Below are 23,541 nucleotides of genomic sequence, written 5' to 3'. Positions count from 1 at the left end.
CCTCAACATGCGGATACTGAATAACGTCTATGCTGGAGCACAACAATAAGGTGGCAGCTAGAGCCAACACTGCCTTAAAACCCTAATTTGAAACACTAATGCTGGTTTGAAACTCCAATTTAAAAATAACCTTTGCCTTGAAACTCCAATTCGAAACCCTAAACCTAAGTTTGACAACCTAATTTCAGGCCTTAATTTGAAACCCTAACCCTGGGCTTGAAACCGTCATTTGAAATTCTAACTTTGGCTTCAAACCGTTTTGAAACCCTAAACCTAGTGTGAAACCAAAACACAGACATTAACCTCTCATATGGAACCCTACCCTTATTTTGAAACCTAAACCGGACTTGAAAGCCAATTGTCAAACCATAACCCCTGTTTGAAACCTTAACACAGACTTCAACTAACCATAGTGTGACACCTTAAGACATGTTCAAAATCCTAATTTCAAATGCTAAACTTGGCTTTAAAGCTAAATCTGAAACTCTAACTCGTGCTTGAAACCCTAACTTAAAACCCCAACCCTGCCTTGAAACCGTACTATACAAGCCTATCCCTGGCCTGAGAGAACTTTGGCCTCAAACCCTAGTGGCTAACCTAAATTTGAAATTCTAATTTGGATTTCTAAACCCCCGACCCAACATAAGCCCTGCTTGAAACCCTAATTTGAAACTCTGCCCTTGGCTTTAAATCCAAATTTGAAACACTATGCCTGACATAAAAGAAGAACTTTGGGCCAAACCCGAATCCTTGTTTGAAACCCGAAATCAGGCCTCACAGCCATAATTTGAAACACTGGATGGAAACCCTAACCTTGGCCTTAAATCCTAATTTGAAACCCTAACCTTCCCTCTCTCCATGTTGTTTGCAATAAACTAGGAAGACAACTATTGGGGAAACACAGTCACAGATGAATGTGCTGGAGCACAGTAACAAGCTGGGAACAACACAAGCTGACAGCTGGAGCTTCTCTAAATAAAGCAGCAGATGTGCTCGCTTGTTACGACCCCGAGAAAACAGATGATCCCGAGCCTCAGGTGTGATTAATAAATCCTCTCAGTCCAGGCCCCATTCAAAGTGGATTTGTTCCAGTAATTAACACCTCGCTCGGATTCCTTGAGTTTTCTTTTTTTTCCCTCAACCTCGCATGTGACCATGAATGCATCGCGCCAACTAATGAGGACACCCGTCAAGAGAGGGAGCGTTACTCTCCTTCCTGAGCGACATCTCTTACGCGGCGCCTCACTTCCCACGCACACACATAAAAAACAAAACAAAAAAAAGAGAGGAAGAAGAGCATAAAAAAACAGAGGCAGAGGGAGAAATACTGAGCTTGCCAATTCATTTTTTTATTGGAGGGTGACGCAGAGGCTGCGGCACCGGTTGTAAAAAGAAAGGACAAAGCCAAGCCTTCACTACAGAATTGAGAGCGCTGTGGCCTTCAAACAGTCTTCACAAATAATGGGATATATAAATAAATTATACAACATTTCCATCCATCCATTTTCTGAGCCGCTTCTCCTCACTAGGGTCGCGGGCGTGCTGGAGCCCATCCCAGCGATCATCGGGCAGGAGGCGGGGTACACCCTGAACTGGTTGTCAGCCAATCGCAGGGCACACAAAAACAAACAACCATTTGCACTCACATTCACACCTACGGGCAATTTAGAGTCTCCAATTAATATACAACATTTGAACCATCGAAATAATTTACCCGTTTAATAAACAAACAAACAAACAAATACATGATTTGTTTAAATCGACCTTGATCTTTAAATAAAAAGAAGTAAATGAAATGAAGAAATGAATGAATGAATAAAAGTAATACAGTACACAGAATGAGTCATTTTAATAATTACCTTGGTTATTAGAAAGACAAGTAAATACATACATAAATTAAAGAAAGAAATAAAATGAGTTATTGACTATATTGGTCTTTATAAAATAAATTGAAAACACAAATCAATGAAAAATACATTAAAGCAATAAATAAAATGAGTCATTAAAATCTTTGAAAAAATTATAAAGATTTTACATATAATAAGTAATGTGAAATATTACCCTGATGTTAAAAAAAAGTAAATAAATAAGGCATGGCAGCTTTATTTAGACACAAAGGAACTTAATGTGATTCACATGACTGAAAAGTAAAAAGCATTTAAAACAAAGAGCAGAAGACATTTAAAAACAAAATACAGAAATAAAAGACAGATTACAAACATTTTGAAAAGAAAGTACAGCTTAAGTAAAAGATTTCAAAATTGTTTGAAAATGCTTTAAAAAGCTCAATCGTAAGCTTTAGAGTAAAGATTTTTTTTTAACCTGTACTTAAAAACATTTACCCTTGGGGCTGACTGACTCCACTTCTTCCATTTGGGTGCAGCATAACAGCTAAATGCTGTTTCACTATGTTTGTTTTGGACTTTGGGCTCCATGAGCTGACCTAAGCCTCTAGATCTCAGAGCCCTACTGGGTTTATTGTCATGGTCTATGTTTTCGTTTTGATTATATTTAGTTTTGTTTCATGTTTGTTTCTTATAGATGAGTAGCAGTGTGGGCATTTCCAACCCAAATGATCTCGCAAACCTGATAAAATGATATGAGCGATTCTAAAAATAATAATAATAATAATAATAAATGATAGAAGGGGACCTATAAATCTATTATTTTTTCTAATAAATAATTTTAAAACATGCAATCTACTCGTTCATGGGGGCTACCGTTTTTAGGTCTTTCCACTCTTGCAAGAGTGCGAATTGGACAGAATGTGATGTGCTTTATGTTCACCAATTCCTGGCTGCTTTATTTACTGAAGAAAAGAAAATCATAGTTAGTAAATATTCAGCAATGACAAGCTACGCATCCGATTGCATTACATGTACAAAAGCTTCATAATAAACTATGATCATAAATATCACCTACTTGTACTTGACACGAGTCAAATGACGACTGGAGTCGACTCGAGTTGCCAGTTTTATGACTTGCGACTTGCTTGCCAAATACTTAAAGACTTGACTTTTGACTTGGTAGCCAAGAGACTTGACTTTGACTTGAACTACAAGACTTGACAAGTAATCTCGTTTAGAGTTGGAAAACTTTGCGTTTTAATCAAGACAGTTTGCCTTTTGTTGAAAGAAAAGAAAATCGAGCTGGTCAAACATGAAGTTTCATAGACGAGTTTGGGACGATTCTAAAAATAAAAATGATGTGATTTGGAACATTTTAGTACAGCTAAGTAATGTAACTAGGGGTGGGACGGTTTATGATATTTGTCCAAACCTTTCGTTTTATAGGCACGCGAAACTCTCTTTTTCCTCTCGGACTCATTTCCAAATGAGGCGAAGAGGTGTGCACTCTAGAGCAGATCATGCCATCCGCTGAATGGAGAAGAAGTGAAGCGGCGTTACATGTCTGCTGTATGGGATGGGATCCCTTTGCATTACGATCACGACGATTAAAAAAGTCGTTGACAAAAGTCCGTTCTGCCATTAGTAGGTACAGTACAAATTGTGACTAGCTACGTGTGAATGTTCATACTGCTAAACATGTTTATTGAAGTGTCACCATTAAAATGTCATCTGTTGTGTCGGCTCTGTGATAAAGCTGTCTGAACTATGGTTTTAAAATTGCATGAAACCATTGCATGAAACATGACCTTTAATCTAACAACAATTGTCAATTGTCCAGAGTCAGTGTGTGTAAATAAACCCGACTGAGTAATTTAATTAGAGGACACAGGAGGAATGCAGATTTTGTTCACACAACTGTTTTTTGAAGGATGACAACATTTTTACGTATGCCATGTATTGTTCCCTTAATTATGAATGGATTAGGTACACATCTAATTATATTTGACCAACAAATTTGTTTTAATGGTGTTCTCTTAAGAACCATAGGAGTTTCAAGGCTGTCCCCACAAAGTACACAGCATAGTTTGTTCAGAAATAAGATTGAGCTAAATTGAGTTGGAAATACGACTTGAAAAAATTCAGTGCAATAAATTCAATCAATCATAATCTCAGTTGTTGTTCATTTAACTTTAATAAGGTGTGAATATATTTAGTGTTATGATTTATGGGGGAAAAAAATTGTGAACAAATATTTTATTACCACTCCAATATATATTGCGACTGGAGCAAGATTGTATGACTTGACTTGCGACTTGCTTAAATCAAGTAATGACTTGATTCGACTCGCTTGATTCTTTTCCTACAGTGACTTCAGACTTGGTTATGACTTGAGACTTGCTTGTTATTTGCACATACTGTATGTGATTTACTCCCACATCTTGACTTCCAGAGTTGTGAAAGGTGGATGCCAGCCATTTTTGACAATTTTGACTGATTTTTGAAGGCCTACAGAAAATTGTGTTCGAAAGCTATAGAAACATGGAACCTACCAAAAGAAAGATTTAACCCTCCTCCTTCATCAGGAAAAAAAAGTAAATTTCTACTTTTTACCGTTCTTTAGTGAACAGCAGTTGAACTTAGGTAAGTTTCTTGAAAATACCTGTTTCTAAGAAAAAAAGAGATTTTTGTGAAACGATGCATTTCAAGCAGAACTTTCACTTTGTGTTCATTTTTTTTTGCTTTGATGATAGCTCAACTATCTAAACAATGCTTTCCTACTATATAAAACACACAAAAAGTGTATTTTGATTGCAAAATAGTTTATTTACAATGTATTCACAATACACATGCATTTTCAAATTAATGATGCATGAACTTTGAAATATGTACAGGTGCGTGTGTGTGTGTGTGTGTGTGTGTGTGCGCGCGCATGTGGGACCTTTGTGGGTTCCTCATCAGCAGACAACCAGCCATGAACAGCCCCACCGCTGCTTGATGCACCTCCCGTAAATGATAAAAAAAAATAATAAAACAAATTAGGACACAAATGAAACATATTATTGCTGCAGTGTGAAGTGGAGAAAAATACTTTTTTTCACCTTTCTTGTCGACAGGTGTGGGAGCGCATCTGCTGCTGGATGCACCAACTGCAATTTATAGAAATATGTACAATTACCACAAAATATTTATGTTGTTGTGACAGTGCGATAAGGAAAGGTAAAACAATTTCTACATTACACACATCACATTGTCTGAAAATTATATTTTTGTGCACTACTGTCGATAAATAAAAGAACGACAATGAAAAAAATATGTCCAATTCATGTAACTAGCAATACTCCACGTTTTTGTCTCCAAGATGCATGATTTGTAAATGTGTAGTATCGTAGGACAAACTGTCATCCTTATTTGTGCACGTTGCATGATAAAAATGGTAAACGGAGTAATTGCTCAGGCTATGGACGTTAGCTTTGAAGTTAGCAAGTTCTTACCTCTTCTGTGACTTTCTGGGGGAGGGGGGGACTTCCTCATGGGAGGACGCCCTGCTGCTCCCCGATAAGGAGGAATCCGGATCGGGCTCATTGTAATCCGAGTCCGAATGTCCGTCAGCAGTCGACGTTCCGGGGCAAGTGGACCGTGATATGGTTGCGATCTCACAGCGGGCCTTCGAACGCTCGATGCGACCAGCGTTACACGCCGATTGTTGTCATAGTCAACTTACCCTCGTTGTTGGTGACATAATGTCACAGCCGAACACGGCACCTGACGACAGCGGGACGGTAGGAGGAAAGGCTTCTTTATACTCGCCCGTGCGGCCCAATGCGTCGGTCACGTGATGCAATGCGGGCGCTGTCGGTCACGCGAGCGCAGGAGTATAAAGAGGCCTGAAGCCCAGGTAGTTAGACAGTCGACACGAAAAACGTTACCGAGCTGTTCTGTAAAATGAAGCATCCAGTGAAGACGCATTTTTGGCGTGCAGCCATCATTAGCTTGCTAACTGCAGGCTAGAGTGGTAAATGGGCCTTGTTATGGATGCTAAGCACAGCTAACTCACAACTGAGCAGCATAGCCAAACGAAATGTCGTCACTCTGTCCTTATATAGAGGGCGAGGGAACTCGCGCTAGAAAGTATACGCCCCAGTCCCATGATGTCACAGGGGCTGTGTTTTAGCCCCACCCACAAAATCCGGAAAATTCAAACGGTGAAAAAGATGCTTAAGCCCGTACCTAAACCCCTAACCTCAGAACTGTGAGGTGGATGTGCTAACCATTCGCCTACCGATAGATGGATGGATGGATGGATGGATGGATGGATGGATGGATGGATGGATGGATGGATGGATGGATGGATGGATGGATGGATGGATGGATGGATAGATAGATAGATAGATAGATAGATAGATAGATAGATAGATAGATAGATAGATAGATAGATAGATAGATAGATAGATAGATAGATAGATAGATAGATAGATAGATAGATAGCGCTAATCAAAAATAAATATCAGCTCTGTGTCTAATCCCATTAGAAAGTAAATGCATGGTGTATACTTTATAATAAAGTCTCATTATCCAGGTGATGGTAATCATTTAACGTCATTTGATGTCTTCCTTTTCTTTAAAATGTTTTTTTATTTTACACAACTCATTAGTACACAGCTGGAATCAACAAGAGAAGAGCTCACTCTGTGCCTTATTACAGGCATTCATCTTCATCAAACCTCCACTGAGGATGGATGAGCGTGTCAAAGCGGGTCGGAGCCCTCGCTTGATTAGCTCCGCTGAGCCTTTGCGACAGCTCATTTACATATTGCATATTCGTCTGTTTTAACAGCAGGCCCAAAACGGTCAAAATGTCTCCAACATAAAACCTTTAAAACCAGCCAACAGTTTAACATTCAATGAGTTGGGCGTTGTATGCCAGGGAGGGGAGTCACTTCACATTTACACTAAAACACAGCAGTGTATGTTTCATTTGTCTTTTTTCATTCTTGATGTAGTCTGCCATGTTATATCGAGCAGTCAGGACAGAAATGCTATGCAGTTTCTACATTAGGCTCCGTTTCTGGTTCTGTGGTTATCATACAATTTTCTCTATGCCATCATTGGTACCCAATATTAGCATTACTTTTATTTGAGTTCAAGCAAAAATCAGGGTGAGATGGATAATTTAATTAGTTATGTCTATGTTGCATTATTAAAAAACAGTACATTGTTATATATACACCATAATTATTTTTTAAAATTATAAGTAGTTTTCTCTTTTTATTGTATCGCATGTACAGTAACATAATAATAATAATAATACAATAATACAGTACAGTATTGATATAATGTTATAAAATTCAATCATTCAAAGTCTGTAAATTGGTGTTAATTGGTTTGGCTGGGAAAAAGTCCTCTATGTGAAACTACAAAAGCATTTTTGCAAAGTTTCATTTGAACATCAAATTACCCAGTGGCCACCCGGAAACACAAAGTCAACGTTTCATAACATTTTTGAATGAATCATTTGCTCAGCGTGTTTCTAAATTCAGTTGCACGCATTAGTGTGTGTGTGTGTGTGTGTGTGTGCTTGTGTGCTAAAGAAGATAAAGAATAGGACAAGATGAAGTTATTGGGCGTTGATGCCCGTCAAACTACTTTGAGCTGTGCTGTAAAATTAATCCCTTTAATTAATTTTACACTTGAACGTGTTCATCACGTACATTACATTTTAGTGCCGAGCTGTTGTCGCTTTGCCGGCTTTTCATCCTTTGTATGGCCATCCAAGTGAGGAGGAGGGCATGACGTCATTTAGGGCCTTGAGTCCTCTCTGTCAGAGTGCTAAAGCTAAAAGATCAGTGCAAATATTCAGCTGAAGTCACACCAGGTTATTCGAATCGTGCTTGGGCACGCTTGACGCACACAGTCCTGGCTAGTGTGAGTAATCTGGTGTGTATTCAATATTGGCACACTTCCCCTCCACTGACATGCTTGGAAGAGGAGGATCGTGGCCACCATGGGCAATAAAAATGAACAGAATAATAGAAATAATCCACTTAGTCAAAATAGAAGTCCACGACACACTCGGTAACACACAGGCCCATCCACACAAGTAACACGGTCATGTCACTCTATTACTGTAATCCGATCACTCCTTGCCACCTCCCACAATAGAAATCAACAGAACAACTAGAAAGAATCTACAGTCAAAAAAGTTCAATGCGCACTCAGTCACTTACAGGCATATGGAATTATATAACATATTACATAACATGGAATTATGCTGTTTGGGCACGTGTGTCACATTGTATGTGTCCTATGATTAATGTGATTGCTCCTCTTGCCAGCTATTCACGATACACACCACGATGCACCAAAGAAATAACCATAAAGGCTAGAACTAATCCACACAATCAAAAAGAAAAAGTCCATTGCGCGTTTGGCCCATCTTAGACACATGCCTTGCAATTATTGTTAGCCCAGGCTTGAAACCACCCCTCTTGCCAGTTACACATTAAGCACAATAGGAATAAAAACAATGATTATTAATAATTCAGAGTTAAAAAAAAAAAACATTAAAAAAAGGCCACTGCACACCCGGTCAAGCATGATCACATGCATATATGAAGTGCACGTGTCATATGTTTAATGCAATGGTTCCTCACACCAGTTATTCATGATAACTGCTCCCTTGCAAAAAAATAGAAATACAATAATAGAAAGAAGACCTAAAAATAATCCACAAAGTCAAACACAATGTCCATTGCACAATCATACGTGTAATTGTGCAATGTGTGCATCATATGATCAATGTGTTCACTCCACTTATTCATCATAACCATCACCTTGCACAATAGAAATAAACACGACAACTACAAATACTACAGAGTGACACACAGGCAAAAGTACCCACACAATTCATATGATGAACGCAATTACCCCACTTGACAGTTATTCATAAACTCCACTTTTGCAAAATAGAAATAAACAAAATAACTTGTAATTATCGACAGTGTCAAATTTGTATTTTTGTTTTAAAGTCCGCCGCACACTCAGATACATGCAGTTGTGCATATACGGTACATGTCAAACAGAGATAAACACAATGACTAGAACTAATCCAGCATATGGCTGGTCCTGGCTCACCTATGACCAAAGAGCGTCCGTCGCCCAGTGGGTGGCGTTGATAGCGTGGCACAGCGAAGGGGGGCAGCTTATGGAAGAGAGGCTGCAGCAGAGGCTCCAGCCTGGAGGCCGAAGGGTCCGACGGGAAGAAAAGGTTGAAGATCTGAGAGCAGGCCGGATGGAGCTGATGCACTGAGAGACGGTGAAGCGGCCATTAAGACAGTCATGAACACTAAGAGACACAATCTACATTATGTTGAGCTTTTTTGTTGTTGTTGTTGTTGTTGTTGCAATACTAATATTAGAGATAGTTCTCAGCATGATCCAGTGCATTCCTACAAGCACAAACATTGAATGAGTCATATTTATAGTATTTACACCTTTGGAAAGGCAGAACGTAAATATACTGTATGTATATACTTTGTATAATATTAAAACCCTAACTTGTAACCCTATGTTCAAACACTAATCTTTGTTTGAAACCCCAACAAAGGTACAAACCCTAACGTGAAACCATAAGCCTAACTTAAAAGTCTAGTTTGAAACCCTATACTTTGTTTAGAACCCTAAACCTTGTTTGAAACCCTACCCCAAGCTTGAAACCAAAATTTGAAACACAAAACCTGGCTTTAAACCCCCATTTAAAACTCTATCCCTTGTTTAACACCCAACACACAATTGAACCCCTGATTTGAAACGATAACCCAGACTTTAAATGCAAATTTGAGAACCTACACGCTTTAAACCCTAATTTGCAACCCTAACCCAGAGGCTTGAAATACTACAGTCATTTGAAACCTTAATTTGAGACCCCAAACCTGGCTTTGAAGCCTGATTTTAATCCCTATCCCTTGTTTGATCCCCTAACCCTGTCCTGAAACCCTAATTTGAAACTGTAACCCTGCCATTAAACATTAACTGAGGCTTGTAACCTAAAAAGCCTAACCATGGCTTGAAACCCAAATTTGAAATCCTAAACCTAGATTCAAAATGTATGATTTTGGTAAATATAGAGCTTTTAATGCAGCTCCAATGTCGTGACCAGTAAAACAGACACCAACACTTGTGTCCTGTATACACACAATTGAAAGCAGATACAGTATTCATTCAATTACCATTCATTCATGCATGTACGTGATATGTAGTACGAGTGTGGTGGTCTCCCTCACCCTGGACAGCGGGCAGCACGGTGCGCCGCATGGCTAGCACCAGACCCAAAGGACAGCCCAGCAGGAAGCAGTCTGACACATCGAAGTCCAAGCGTCCAGGATTAAGCAGCAGACTCGGGCTGCTGTTACTGCTGCCGCGCACCTCCCCGCTCTCCTTCATCAGACTGGACACAAGCAAACAACAGCGAAGATCAGGACATCCATCTTTATAGCACTTCTACAGCTCAAGGGCACGTGGGTAAAATGAAATCTATCCCAGCTGACGTTTACATATTTTTACATGAAAAACGGGCCACTTTCCCTTTGAAACCATAATCCTTGTTACAACCCTCAACCAAGCATCTAACATTATTTTAAAACCCTAACCCCTGCTTCAAAGCTTAATTTGATACTCAACATGTCTTGAAACCCATATTTGATACCCTAACCCAGGCTTGAAACCCTCATTTGAAAGCCTAACACTGTTTTAAATCCATAATTTGATACCCTAATCCAGCCTTCAAACCTTTACGCTTGTTTGAAACCCTAATTCTAAACCCCAACTCAAGCTTGAAAGCCTAACCCAGGCTTGGAACCCTAATTTAAAACCCGAACCCTGTTTGAAACCCAAACCCTGGCCTGAATCCGTAACCCTTGTTTGTAACCAGGCTTGAAAACCTAATTTGAAACCTTAAACTTTGTTTGAAACTTTAATAAAGGCTTGAAACCATAATTTAAAACTTTAAATTCTCTTTGAAACTATAAACCAGGCTTGAAACCCTAATCCTTGCTTCTTTGAATCCTAACCCAATCTTGAAATCCTAAATTGATACCCGACCCTTTGTTTGAAACCTGCAGCCAAGCGTGGCACCCAAATTTGAAACCCTAACCCTATTTTGAAACCCTCATTTAATACCATAATCCTAATTTGAATCTTTAACCCAGGCTTAAAACCCCTAATTAAAAACTGTAATTTGAAACCCTAACCGCTTTTTTTATTATTAAAAGCTAAAGGTCTTCAATGACTGAATGTAAATGAGTTGTATTGTAAATAAATGCATCATCATGTAAAAATGTGACTAATGATCACACGGGAGTTATGAAGATGACCATCTGGGGCTCACTCCTCATGCCGGTGACTTGTTTTAGTATTCTGAGGCAGTCGTCAGCGTCTCACCTTCATGACTCAGTTTAAACACATACGCGCACACACACACATTCGCACTACACACACACTACACACAACACATCCCAGTTTGAGGGCCTGTGCTCAGCTTCCGCGTTGACCCCGTGCTGACGTTCAGTTTCTTGCAAGCCATTGTTTCCACAGTGACTCTTGTGCAGGAATAAAAGATTAGCCAACTGTCTGCTAACATCTTCACGTCAATACCGCACCAGGATTTGTTTCATTTTCCAGATGCGGATGCAAAACCAACTAGTGTGACGGTGTTCATGCCTAACGCTGTGTCTCCCAAACTCTATTAGGCCAAGACACCCATTTTACATACTGTAAGAGTAATCACGACACTCGACCGAACAAAAATACTGAAATAATGCTGATCTCTTCTCTATTTACACAAAAAATGACTTTCTCAGTGTGAAATCTGGGCCTGTTTAATAAAACACAAACCTGATATAATCACAGAAAGCCATGATTTATTCTGTTGTAAGGTTAGGGTTTGGATGGAAGGCTTATCGTACCTGTCATCTCATAGAAATGTATTTAATGTCATGGGGTGAGGGAAACAGATCCATTGCCAGTTTAGTGCGCCAGATCTGTATATCCTTTGGTTTGATGATAGCAGGCCTCTTTTTGTTTCAAAATGGAAGCGTTAGAACTATAACACACCCCGTCACAAAGTTTGGTCAATGACTGTCTGAAGCTAACGCACAAACAAATGGCAACAGTAAAAACCAATCCTAGTTCACAGTTGACTCAACTTCCGAATGAGCTATTTTGCAATCAGGCTGTCACACATAATGGAATAAATTGTAAAAACATTATATTACAGTGCAAGTTAAGTGAAGCAAAAATACTGGGACGTCGAAAATGGACTTTACGGCCTCTTTCGTAATGCGCATACAGTACGTCTGTGAGCACTAATTGCAAGTGATGTCACCTGTGCAAAGTGTTTTCTCGTTCTTTCCTCTTTCCTCTCTCATCGAGAGGCTTTTGAGTGGTTCAGTTTGATGTTTGAGATGCCCGATAAAGACCTTTTATTACAGTCATAGTGACAATGTGCCTAATTAAAAACTCGGTGTTAAAAATGGTACGCAAAATATGCAGCGTTCCAGAGAGGGTGCCAGATTTAAAGGTGCATTGTTAAATGCAGTGGTAGGAAGTAACTAAGTACAAATACTTTGTTGCCGTAATTAAGTCGATTTTTCAGATATCTGTACTTTACTTGACTATTTGTTTTTGTGACAACTTTTTACTAAAACTACCTACATTTGAAAACATTTACCTGTACTTTACTTTACTTTTGATCTTACTTTATCAAAATAGGCGTGTTCCTTTTTCAACCTACACGTATGATGACATAAAGTAAAAATAAAATAAAATGTAAATAGAGAGAGGTAAAGTCACTTGCCGTTAAGATTTGATCGAACTGTCCCCTTCTACTGCGGGGTGTGCCAACGGGAGTACGGCTTTGAGTACCAATGACTACCGAGAGAGATTCCTGGGAGAAGCTTCGTTTTGTATGTTGCCAAGTAGGTAATGTTCAAACTACTTAGAGTGCTACTTTGACTTACGAGTGACAATTTGTGAGTTTTTCAAAATGACCCATCACTTGGCCTAACTTTTTATTGGACTTGAAGGCAAACATTTGTGACTCCCAGTTGAGGTTTTATGTAAAACTACACATAAAACAAAGAGAATTACTTGCCGTATTTAAAACAACCACATAGCATTAGGAAAGCGAGCCGACGCGCTACTGTACACACTGCATATGCATAGCTTTTTTCTTTGGTATGTTAGCACGTAGGTAAGGTTCATATTACATACATAGATGTCTTATATTTGTATGTTGGCCTACAGGCAGACATGGGGGACTACAGACACATGATCGCCAATTTTAGGACTTGCGTCTTGCTTGGCTAAAACTATTTATTCATTTATTTATTTAACCTGTCCTGTTCAGATACATGGCCAAGCAGAACGGTGGATCTGTATGCCTCTTGTGCTGGAACAGTTTTGCTGTGCAACAGAGGAGTTTAAAATACTCCCTCTGCTTATTTTTACATTTTTTAATTATTCTAATGTTTATTGAAAATGCAGCCGGCCAGAAAAGGATTTTAGGGGACAGACAGAACGGACAAGGGGTAAGGACCACAGCAGAACAATAGTTAGGCACAGATATTTGACCACAAGTAACGTTACAAAAGTCTAAGTTAAGCTAAAACTTAAGACTTGACTTTGACTTGGTATTCATCAGACTCGACTTGACTGTGGTTTGAAACAACTTGACAAGTCTTTCCTGCTTACAGTTGGACATCATTGTTTTGCAGGGAAAAGTAAGTATGTATGTAAGTAAGTAAGTAAGTAAGTACAGTATATATTAAATTAGATTTCAGGATCAACGGTACGGAAGATAAATGAATGAATGAATGATCAGTAGTTGTTCATTTAACTTTTAGAATTTGTATTTAAAACTTACAATCCTCAACAGTCCGGAGTCTCGGTTGTCGTATTTTGCGCCTCATAATGTGTGACATTTTCAATGGGAGACAGGTCTGTACTGTTGGCAGACCAGTCTAGTACTTGCACTCTTTTATTATGAAGCCACGCTGTCGTAACACATGCGGAATGTGGCTTGGCATTGTCTTGCTAAAATAAGATGGGATGTCCCTGAAAAAGACGTTGCTTGGTTGGCAGCATATGTTGCTCCAAAACCTGTACGCACCTTTCAGCATTGATGGTGCCTTCATAGATGTGCAAGTTACCCATGCCATGGGCACTAACACAACCCCATACCATCAAAGATCCTGGCTTTTAAACCTTTACGCTGATAACAATCCAAATGGTCCTTTTCCTCTTTGGCCCGGAAGCCACAAGGTCAATGATTTCCAAAAACTATTTGAAATGTGGACTCGTCAGACAGCAGCACACTTTTCCACTTTTTCATCAGTCCATCTCAGATGAGCTCAGGCCCAAAGAAGCTGGTGGTGTTTCCAGGTGTTGGTGATATATGGCTTTCGCTTTGCATGGTAGAATTTTAACTTGCATTTGTAGATAGCGACAAACTGCGTTAAATGACAATGGTTTTCTGAAATGTTTCTGATTTCATGGGGCAACATGCTTTACACAATGATGCCGTTTTTTTTTTTGCAGTGTCGCCTAAGGGATCGAAGGTCACAGGCATTCAATGTTGGTTTTCAGCCTTGCCGCTTACGTGCAGAGATTTCTCGGGATTCTCAGAATCTTTTGATGATATTATGGACCGTAAATGATGAAATCCCTAAATTCCTATCAACTATATGTTGATAGGAATTTAAATTGTTGCTCTTAAATTGTTGGACTATTTGCTGACATAGTTGTTCACAAAGTGTTGAACCTCGTCCCATCCTTGCTTGGAAACAACTTAGCCTTTCAGAGATGCTCCTTTTATACCCAATCATGACACTCACTTGTTTCTAATTAACCTGTTCGCCTGTGGAATGTTCCAAACAAGTGTTTTTCCTCAACTTTCCCAGTCTTTCGTTACCTCTGTCCCATCAAATTTAAAATGAGAGAATATTTGCAAAGAACAATACAATTCATCAGTTTGAATATTAAATATCTTGGCTTTGTAGTGTAATAAATTGAATATAGGTTGAAAAGGATTAGTGAATTGTTGTAATCGTTTTTTATTTACATTTTACATAATATCACCACTTCATTCGAATTGGGGTTTGTGTATGTTGTGACTGAGCAAAATTGTATGACCTGAATTATCGCTTGCTAAACCCAAGTGGGGACTCGACTTGCTTTTTGCCCAAGTACTATTATGAATCTTATTAAAATGACGATGAGGATGATGATGATTGTATTTATTGTGTTTTGTGTTTGATCTACACAGCACTTTGTGACATCTGTGGTTGTTGTTTAAAATGCTCTAGAAAAGAAAGTTGAGTTAAGCTGTAAAAGTCACTTGGGACTTGCTTGAAACTTGAAGGTTACTACTTAAATGTACCGGCATTACCAGATAACTAGCAACCCTTTATTACTCAGTGACTGTTTGTTGTCAATGTCTTTATGTCTCAAACGTGTCCTCTGTCAATTGACTGTCTGCTGTCGTACTAGAGCGGCTCCAACTACCGGAGACAAATTCCTTGTGTGTTTTTTGGACATACTTGGCAAATAAATTCTGATTGAGACTTGAACATGTGATTTACTTATGTTCATAATTATTTTTCTACCTAAAGGTGGCTGTTTTAGCGACCGCTACCATGTCACATTGTATGGGCATTCACGTATGTGCCTATTATCCGAAACTAGATAACGCGAGGTTAATTGACGACTCTAAATTGCCCGTAGGTGTGAATGTGAGTGCGAATGGTTGTCTGTTTATGTGTGCCCTGCGATTGGCCGGCAACCGGTTCAGGGTGTACCCCGGCCTCTGCCCGAAGATAGCTGGGATAGGCTCCGGCACTCTCGCGACCCTTGTGAGGATAAGCGGCTCAGAAAATGGATGGATGGATAGATAGATAACGCTAACCTACAACAGTGCCGCTCTGCTTAATATTTTTGCTTTAAAGTGATAGTGGTTCCTTGTAGTCACTTTTCCATCTACAGTATGCCACCTTTAAAAAAGATTGGGAAAAGGCAGAGCGAAGCATCCCATACGAATAAGTAATGTGCGACCGGTCGTGTCCACTGGGACAAAAAGAGCAGAGGTTACCCTCCTTTCGACGTAATCACAAGCCAAAGGTGAGCGCTGCGACATTCTGTGTGAATTAATGGGATGACATCTGCAGCCATTATGTTTCTTGACCGAGGGTGTACGACACCAGCCGACTATTTATAGCGCAGACAGATGGGTGGGTGAGTGATGGGGGTGTGGGGATACAGCCAGTCAGGCTGCAAATATTGATGAAAAGCAGAAGCCAGACGGTACGGATAGACTCGGAGGAGAGCAGAACGCGGTGGTTGGAATGTGAATACCAAACACACGGAGAGATGGAGAGTGACAGAGCAAACGTTTGCAATACTGAGAGGAAGATACAAAGTGTGTCGAAAAAGTTGCAGGACTGGTCTCATAAAAGATAATATTTCGAGATTAAACAACAAACTACCACTTTTTCCCTTCGAAGTAATCCCCCTGGAGTGTAACGCACGTTCCCAGCTTTCTTTGTCATGCCTTCAAGCACTCTTGAAAGTCAAGCTCCGTCGTCACGGCCACCCCGATGTCCTCCACATCTTCAAAACGGGACCTCTTGAAGACCCACTTGAGATAAGTAAAGAGGGAAAGAAAATCACAGGGAGCCAGGTCAGGTGAGTATAGTGGGTGCTCCAGCAGGGCAATGTTCTTCTAAGCCAGGAACTGTCAGATGCTCAGGGCATTGTGGGCCGGCGTGCTGGCATGATGAAGCAGCCACGTGTTCTTCTGCGACAACTACAGTCATTGGTGCACTGGTCCACTGGAGAGAGGTTCATTTTGGGCAGGGGTTACGGTTTGGTTCAAGGTTGGGGGTTTCAGTTTAGGGTTATAGTTAGGCATGAAGGATTAGATGGTGGGTTTAGGGGATTATGTTAGGGTTAAGGTTATGGGCTACTGTTAGGTTAAGGAGTTAGGCGTTTGGGTTAAGGGTTAGGAGGTTAAGGGTGAGGGTTGTGTTGGGTTAAGGGGTTAGGGTTTGTGTTTGGGGCTAAACCCTAATGGTTATGTTAACGTTTAAGGGTTAGGGTTGTGATCATGGGGTTAGAGGTTATGGGATTAGGATTAGAATCAGGTTTAGTGTTGTACTGTATAAACCGTAACATCATGGTTGGGGGTTAGAAGGTTATGTGGTTAGGGTTAAGAGTTCCAGGTTGGAGCGGTGGGGGGGATAAGATTTATGACTAGGGGTTAGGGTTACATAATTACACTAACCCTAACCCCTTGGATTCCAGTAACAATCCAGTGGTGCGTTGAGGATCACCTGGAGAAGAAGACGTGCTGGCCAGTAGACGACGTGTCGCCGTCGTACGAGTCACTCTGCTTGCGGCTGAGGGGTGGGGCCCCCTGGCAGCGGCCTTCGTTGGGGGCCGAGATGTCGATGTTGCTCTTACTGAGCCTTTTGCTGGAGCTCAGACCAGGACTGGACTCTCCTAGCAGGCCCGAGATTTCCTGAGAGGGGAACATGAACGGAATCACTTTTAGCATGTTAGCATTTTGTTATTTCTCATTTTGTATTAGTACTCAACTACAGAGCAAGATCTTAAAGCTACACAATCTTCCTTAGCGGTTTTTGTTTTGTTTGCATAATATCTGCTAGCAGTTTAGCATTCAATTAATCGTCATTTGTATTTGTTGCTGACCAAAGGACATGATTGAAAATCCTTAGAGATCTGCTTTAACATTTTTTTGTATTCAGGTTGCTATTTCTCTGTTTATTATGCAAAATGTTACCTTGTTAGCATTTTATAAATTACCATAAGAAATAGCACCTGACCACGGGACATGACATCAAATCCTTATCGATCTGCCAAAGCATGTTTTGTAATTAGGTTGCTCTCTTGCCATTTGTGAGCATACAAAATGTTAGCCTGTTAGAATTGTATCACTTCTTATTAGAAATAGTACCTGACCACAGGACGGGATTTAATAATCTTATAGATCCACCTCAGCGCTTTTTGGACTCAGATTGCCATGTTGCTATATGTTAGCGTACTAGCTGTTTGTACAGTATGTTTAAATCTTATCAGTTCTTATTTGCAATAGTAACTAACTGCAGGACAGGGTATTAAATTATACTATTCATTCATCTTCCGTTCCGCTTATCCTCACTAGGGTCGCGGGAGTGCTGGAGCCTATCCCAGCTATCTTCGGGCGAAAGGCGGGGCACACCCTGAACTGGTCGCCAGCCAATCGCAGGGCACATAGAAACTAACAACCATTCGCACTCACATTCACACCTACGGGCAATTTAGAGTCTTCAATTAACCTACTACTATTCATTAAATTATTAAATATTAAATTATTTGCAAGCGCATTTGAAGTAGTACTTGACCATAGGGCATGATGCAAAATCTGTATCAATCCATGTTAGCACTTTTTGCACTTAGGGTGCTATCTTGCTAGACTATATATAAGCATCCCGAATGTTAGCATTTATTCAATTTATATTAGAAATAGTATCTGTCTATAGGACATGACATAGAATCCTTATTGATCTGCCGTTGCGTTTTTTGTAGGTTTGAGTTTTTCAGGTTGCTGTCCTTCCATATGAATGCAATCCAACTGTTAGCGCTGTGCCGATCTGAGTAGTCTTTACACTCACCTTGAGACTTTCAGTGCTGTTATTCCTGCTGCCGCTAGTGTTGTTGTTGTTTGGGCTTCCAGGTCTTTGCTGGTTGCTGAAGCACAACGCATCAAAACATAACACGCCGCCCACGCAGTCGCCCACGAGGCACACCTGCATACAACACGCATACATACGCCTTAATGTGTTTCCACCGCATTTTTTAAAGAAGGATTTTAACAGTCTCATAACCCTGGAGTTATGTTCTTTCATTGCTTCAAAATAAAGGTAACAATCCGGTTTTGAAGCCTATGATGAGCTTAACGCTCCAAGGTTGAACAAGTATTCCATAAAAATATATGTAGTCTCTAAATACAATTTAAAAAAATGTTTTGATAAAAATAATAACAATGAATAAAAAAATAAAAATTATATTTAAAGAAACTAAAGATACGATTAAAACTGATTTCCATATTCAAAAATACTTGAAATTATAGCTAACAACAGATAAGATTAAATGGAAATTAAAAACTGAAAAGAAACAATTAACATTAGATAAAATTTAAATTAAAAAAACAAATGGACTTAAAACTAACAAATTACATATACTAAAATAAATAAACAATAGAAAATACAATTTAAGTAAAACTGGCCCAATGCGTGTTGGATAAGACAGCAGACGCGGGTTACCGACGTCATTCAAATATATATATATATATATATATATATATATATATATATATATATATATATATATATATATATTAAAATGACTCGAAACTTGTAGTATATTTCTGTAGTACCACAATCAGAGTTCCTTTGCAAGGGCCAAATGTTTGGAGATCTGTATTCAAGCCAACCATCTTTTTTTTTAAGTTCTACATCAAAGGACTTCCTTCAACCATTTGTATGTTTATTAGGGTTTTCATTCTCCGCCCAGATAGTAACATGTCTTGGGTTCACAACAGTCGTCCCGGTCTGCAAAGAGGATGGTTTTGCATCTTACAAGATGAGGGAACCGGGTGTGGGCGTAGCTAGAAGGTGAGGCACCAGCAGGCGGGTGCGATTCCAAATATGGTCATGAGGAACGGCCATCTTCCGGGTGCACCCAGGGAGGGGCTAATTCCACGCCCAGAGAATTAAACCTTGATAAACTGAGATCCAGGGGTTTTCGGGGGCTTTTTCGTTGTTCTGGCAATGTAAGTTCTGGCATGTTCAATAAATCGAATTAGCCCAAACGCCAAGTCTCTCGAAGTCTTCATTCATCCCATGCCCGACGGACTTCGGAGTTCTCCAGGGTAAACTCAAAGTTTAGGACTTGTGACTTGACTCGGGACTTGCCTGTATTGACTTGGGACTTGACTAGGGACTTGGGGTAAAGACTTGAGACTTGCAAAGCAATGACTTGGTCCCACCTCTGACAATTAGCATCTATGTGGTGGTGGTTTTATCCTTTAAGCAACTGATATCTGAACACAAACGGTGAACCAGGTTACACATGCAGACAATATAATAGCACCCACAAGAATGTAGTCCTATACTGTATATTCGTATCTCAAGGCACCACTGTACTATTTAAATAACAACGAACTGTACAGTATCATTGACTTTGAACAGAGACTTTAAACATTAAGTCAAGGTTCCAACTCGGTTTGAAATGAGCTCCTCTGATTAATAAGGGGGACAAGTTCTTTATATTTAATACAAAATAATTATCAACTCTCTTCATCAAAACCCAATCATTGTGGGTAAACACTTTGCAGTCATAAAATACAGTATGTAACACTGAGACCAAGTGTTAAACTCATCAAGAGTAATGGCCAATGGTGAGATTGTAATTATACATTTATTGAAATTATCTTAGCTCCTTTTAACCTGCAGCTCTCGATTCTGTGTTTTGGCTAACTGGCTAATCAAGACTGTATTGACCCTGCACTCATCAAACCTGCAAGAGGCTTTTCATGAACAACTACCGCGAAACAAACTTTCGATGACTCTTTCAAAAAAAACAAGCGCCCTTACAAAACAATTTGGAGACAGGGTTGGGTGAAATTGTAGCGTAAAAGTTAGTAAAACCACTCAACTGAAGCAACAATCAAGCTCCAATACCATTGTGTTTCATTATTTACTGTTGTTTTTTTGATTTGCAGTTGTGTTTAGTCATTTGCTATTGTGATTAGATATTTGTTGTTGTGTTTTTAAATTTGCTGTTGTGTTTTTAATTTGCCGTTGTGTTTACTTATTTGCTGTTGTTTTTTAATTAGAATTTGTGTTTAGTTATTTGCTATTGTTTTGCACTTCAGGGCCATGTATATTTGCAACAAAAAGGCGGAAAAAGCAATAACATATGCCCAGAAGGACTCCACGCACCTGTCCCGAGAAGCCCTGCCCGTCATCGGACTGCAGGAAGTGGCGGTAGACTTTATTGGCGCGGGCGATGACAGTGGCGATGGCGTCCTGGTAGCGCGGCGAGACAATAGCGAGCAGCGGCAGGGCGGCCAGCGGCAGGTGGTCCACGCTGCTCGACACGCAGCTCTCGTCGTAGCTGTACGGATTCAGACTGGAGGAGCAAGGGAGGCACAAACCATCTTCAAGATCTTACATTTTTATAGAGCGCACAGGAAAGTAATAATTTTGTTTGTTTAATTATATGTTTATATTAATTATATTTAAAGTTATTTTTGTGACACTTCATTTATTTTTATCAATTTTAGTTATCATGATATAGCATGGGAATATTATTTATCTTATGTCATTTTTTAAACTTTTAACTAAACTTGGACATTTTGAATGATCCTTATTCAATTATTAATGTAATTTAGTCGGGATTTTTTCCCCCAACTTTGACCGAATGATTGTAGTTAACATTATCCTTATTAAATTATGAATTGAATTTAATGTATTTTGAAAACATTTTTACATTTTGAAAATAATAAGACTATTAGTTATTAATCAAATTTAATATTTTTATTTGATCAAAATTTGTGTTATCCTTAAATTTTGTATTATTATTATTATTATTATTATTCAAGTACTAATTAATTAAATAATAATGCCAATATTTTATTTAAACAATAATAAGAGAGCATGGGAATGAATATTAAAAATATTTAATTTAGTAAAGTTATTTTTATTTGACCAAATGAATAGTAATGTTCGGCGACACGTGGACAACTGTTTAGCATATCTGCCTGACAGCTCTGAGGACCGGGGTTCAAATCCCGGCCCCGCCTGGGTGGAGTTTGCATGTTCTCCCCGTGCCTGGGTGTGAGTGCAAATAGTTGTTTGTTTATATGTGCCCTGCGATTGGCTGGCGACCAGTTCAGGGTGTACCCCGCCTCTCGCCCGAAGATAGCTGGGATAGGCTCCAGCACGAGACCCTAGTGAAGATAAGCGGTACGGATAATGAATGAATGAATGGTAATATTATTCTTTTAAAAGTCAGTGTGTGTGTGTGTGTGTGTGTATGTGTATATATATATATATATATATATATATATAGCATGAAAATATCCTGGTCAAAAATGTTATTAATGTAATCCAAATGTTCCTATTTGAGTCTCTCTCTATCGAGATCTGTCTCTGTGGTGCTAATTCAAAGGTAAAGCTTTGTTGTGTCACAAAGAATAAAACCTCCTTGCAACAGTGAACGCCTGCATATGTGAGCTAAATTGAGTTCAATGGATGTGTGTGCGTTGGATTGACAACGCGGGGGAAAAGATGGCATCACCCGAGACGCTCCCCTTGCACCGACTGAGTGTCAACGCCATCCATCTGTCGCTGGAATTACAGGAAGTGGCAGCGAAGCCTGGCCGAGGCTGCAACGCATCAGCGGGCGAGAGACGACCACATTCAAGCAATCAGTGGTTCTCAAAACTGAGGGTCTGGGAGTTGTAACTTGGACGTCCGCTGAATAATTTGCAATAGATTATATGGATCGGGTTATTAAAAAGTGCATACATATGGGGACAGGCACGTCAATAACACAAATATAACTACATAAGTTAAATTAAGTAAGAACTCAAAAAGTATCGTTCACAATATTCTGGATCACACTCACAACTTTGTGCTTCCTGGGGCAAAGAGATGTATTTTATGCCCCCGGACGCCCGTGGCCACTGCACCGTTGGCCGACCCGCACTTTTTGCGCGCAAATGCTCTCCTTGAAGTCAGAATTATTCAAATTTGCTGTTCTAGTCGAATGCCAAAAAGCACAGATCATGTAAAAAGTCAATAAGTTGCCGCAAAAGTTTCCAAATTATAAAGTGAACATAAAATGCCCTAAAGTAAATTACAAACTACAACTTTAACACATCTACCTAATTTGAGTGATTAAAAATCAAGTATCAAAATTGAGTTTTCAAAATCATGAAAAATCAAGCCTTTCTTGCTGCTCGTGAACGCTGTGGACATGTTCGCTGAGCGTTATCAGGTATCGCACTCGCGTTCTAGGAAGGACACACCCTGCTGCAATATGATTAGCTGCAGGACACGCGCTGCTGCAAATGTGATTGGCTGATGCACACGCCCTACTGCTTCCAGAAGGAAAAAGAAGCGTGTGACTTCAGTGTGGCGGATGAATGAATCCCACTAACCCTAACATCCCCGACATCTACATCAAACTGGAAAAGTTCTCTCTAAATAGATGAGGATGACTGAGGTATCACCTTTCGCCTGCCTGCCCGACAAGAGAAGATTAGTGCAGACGGTGCGGGACACACCGTGCCGACGAGGGTCACAGACGCTCACCAATTGCCCGACAAGAGAGCGACCCTATTGGTATTCAGGACAGTCGTTTCACTAACCATACGTTGCAGGCAAACGGTAGATAATAATTTTCAAACCAATTAACTGAAAATGGATAATTTACCACGGCACACCTGATAAGGTTGGGAAACACGGTTCTAGATTTTCCAAATGAGATCACGGTCTCCTCAATCTGATTTACAATAATGTCATGTGTTCTTTTGGATGTACTGTGCAACTGCATGTGGCTAGACAACCTCTTT

General features: G+C 39.7%; 1 protein-coding gene across 4 annotated transcripts in view; it reads right to left on the bottom strand.

The window, feature by feature from the left end:
- Positions 1 to 23,541, bottom strand: part of pitpnm3 (PITPNM family member 3) — an 89,502-nt gene that overhangs the window by 20,624 nt on the left and 45,337 nt on the right. For all 4 annotated transcript variants that reach the window (XM_061782767.1, XM_061782768.1, XM_061782769.1 and 1 more), the window contains 5 exons: positions 20,903 to 21,092; positions 18,572 to 18,706; positions 17,231 to 17,418; positions 10,130 to 10,293; positions 8,982 to 9,152 (listed from right to left, as the gene is read on the bottom strand). In XM_061782767.1, the coding sequence (XP_061638751.1) occupies positions 8,982 to 9,152; positions 10,130 to 10,293; positions 17,231 to 17,418; positions 18,572 to 18,706; positions 20,903 to 21,092 (848 nt within the window). The remainder of the gene's footprint in view (positions 1 to 8,981; positions 9,153 to 10,129; positions 10,294 to 17,230; positions 17,419 to 18,571; positions 18,707 to 20,902; positions 21,093 to 23,541) is intronic.

The sequence above is a fragment of the Phyllopteryx taeniolatus genome, chromosome 8 (genome assembly GCF_024500385.1).
Source record: "Phyllopteryx taeniolatus isolate TA_2022b chromosome 8, UOR_Ptae_1.2, whole genome shotgun sequence".
NCBI lineage: Eukaryota > Metazoa > Chordata > Actinopteri > Syngnathiformes > Syngnathidae > Phyllopteryx > Phyllopteryx taeniolatus.
Note: the sequence above shows the minus strand (reverse complement) of the source record. Positions and strands in the feature narration are given on the sequence as shown.